This window comes from Hibiscus syriacus, unplaced genomic scaffold (assembly GCF_006381635.1).
Source record: "Hibiscus syriacus cultivar Baekdansim isolate YM2019G1 unplaced genomic scaffold, ASM638163v2 tig00111812_pilon, whole genome shotgun sequence".
Classification (NCBI taxonomy): Eukaryota; Viridiplantae; Streptophyta; class Magnoliopsida; order Malvales; family Malvaceae; genus Hibiscus; species Hibiscus syriacus.
The window spans coordinates 736,996-739,077 of record NW_024063187.1 but is presented as its reverse complement, the minus strand read 5'-3'; the positions used below and the strand labels follow the sequence as shown (position 1 = coordinate 739,077).

General features: G+C 44.9%; 1 protein-coding gene across 1 annotated transcript; it reads right to left on the bottom strand.

Moving 5' to 3' along the window:
* Positions 1-525: 525 nt before the first annotated feature.
* LOC120171126 (vegetative cell wall protein gp1-like) lies at positions 526-975 on the bottom strand. Its single transcript, XM_039178913.1, has one exon. It carries the CDS (start codon positions 973-975, stop codon positions 526-528), a length of 450 nt encoding a protein of 149 aa, XP_039034844.1.
* Between the last annotated feature and the right edge of the window lie 1,107 nt (positions 976-2,082).

The window sequence follows — 2,082 nt, the reverse complement described above, 5'->3', positions numbered from 1 at the left end:
ACTCATATGCCTTAGAATATTTTTGAAGTCTCGGCAATTAGAAAGTTATTTTCCTAAAATTTTACAAATTACCTATAGCAAAGACATCCTACAATCATGTTTATAAGTTTCAAAGGATCAAGCCTAGGGTTGGTTCTCTTCTTCAGACAGTCTTTACAATAATTCTGGCCTAGGCAATAGAATTTTGCATTCATCATTGGGCATCCCTAATTCATTCCTAAAAATAATCTTAACCTGCTTATGTCATTACAACCAAAATTTTCAACCAATTAACATCAATTACTATTTAACAAAGTATGGCATAGTGGACAACACCTCCCCTAAACTTGAGGGATGCCTTGTCCTCAATGCATGAAAACTACATTAAATGCTATTATATGCAAATGCGAAAATAAAAATAAAAACAAAGATTAAAAAAACTTACTGTGGTGGTGTGGCTTGACTTGACGCCCTCGTCCAGCGTCGTTTGGGAGGGGAAGGGCTCTCGGATCCCGAGTCTACTGCTTCTGGCTGAGAAGGAGATGGCTAAAGTATACGGCCCGTCGTTCTCTTGTATCGCTTCTTGCTGGTCAAAGAGCGGGCTGGAGTAGACTGCTCGGTCGCAGGAGTCGGTTGTACTGGAACTGGTGGTGGACTAGGAGTTTTTGTTGGGGCTGGTGGTGTCGATTGAACTGGGGATGGAATAGGATCCTTCTCAGGCTTCTTCGGTGCTGGCGTGAAGTCTTCATCAGTGAAGAAGTGGGGTGGAGTATCACTGCTGCTTTCGATGGTGGAGAATAATGAGGAACTGAGGAACTCCTCGGTGTCACCGTGGCTTTCTTCTGTTACGGGTGAGACATGGGTTGCCAATGGTGGCACATCAGTGGCCACCCCTGGTGGAACGTCTGGAGGGACATAAGATGTCGAGGCATGGAATGTGTTGCCGCCCGTATTGTAGTTGAGGATGACACCGGGGAAGGTTGGCAGTCTGATCATTGTGGTTGGGAGCAACTCCTTGATGAAGGCGTTGAGTTGCATGTCCCTTACCTTGGCATATTCAAAGTAAATTTTCATGTGGTCCTCCAGGCACCCAATCTTTTCACGCGTCTTACGCGTGTGTGTGACCACAACGACCATTCTAGCCACGGCAACCGATTTTGCTCCTCGCTCCAGACCCTCCTTTGGGTCGTCATCATTGAAACTCATCAACTCGGGGACCTTTTTCTTTGTAATACCCTCCTTGGGTTTGATGAAGTCTTCGAATGGGTCCTCAGAAACCTTTTTCTTTCTGCACAGTGCGATTATAAGGTTTAGGAATCGTAGGTTACCACGGTTCCTCTTGGCACAGTCATGGATCTGCTCAAAGATGATTTCACCCACATCGATCATCCTGCCGTATATGATCGAGTGCAACAGCATCAGTCGCTTCACGAGGACAGTGGTGTTGTGGGACGTTGGCATCAGCTTGCCTTTAAGAAAATGGTTCGGTAGTTTTACATGTGGCTTAAGGGCACGACGATCTACTCGCTTTCTTGTGGGGGCTTTCCCTTCGAACTTGGCCCACCCAAAACATAAATCTTATAGAACTGCATTGTACGTTTCTTGATCTGCCTCGGTCACAAATTTCTTGTGTCGATGATCCATCTTCCCCAACTTAAAGTATTTGTTAAGTGCAGAAGGGAAAAAGAGAATGAGTTTTTCTCGAACATATATCGTGTAGTTGGAGGTGTTCACGAGGTGGGCATAGAACTCCCTCACCATTATCGGTTCTACGGCGTTAGGCTTACGAGCAAACTTCTACCAGTTATACTTCTTTATAACGTCCATCACCTCAGGGCCAAACTGCTCTTCTCCCTTGGCTGGGAAAATGAATCCATCTTCTAAATAGACTTGGCGTTGATGAATGGTTTTGAAGCGTGCCTTTGCTTCGGCTGTTTGGAAACGTTCAAAACTCTGTCTGGGGGGTGGGGCCAGTCTCGATCTCACCATTTTTCTTGGTTGATTTTAGTGGTGGTGATGAGGAGGTATTTTTTAGACAAATTTTATGGTTTGTAGTGAAAGATGAAAACATGATGAAGAAGAAGAAGAGTGGGTAGTTTTTTC

Bases quoted from the DNA above. Each gene is read 5' to 3' on its own strand.
- LOC120171126 (XM_039178913.1), bottom strand. From the start codon at position 975: ATGATCAGACTGCCAACCTTCCCCGGTGTCATCCTCAACTACAATACG.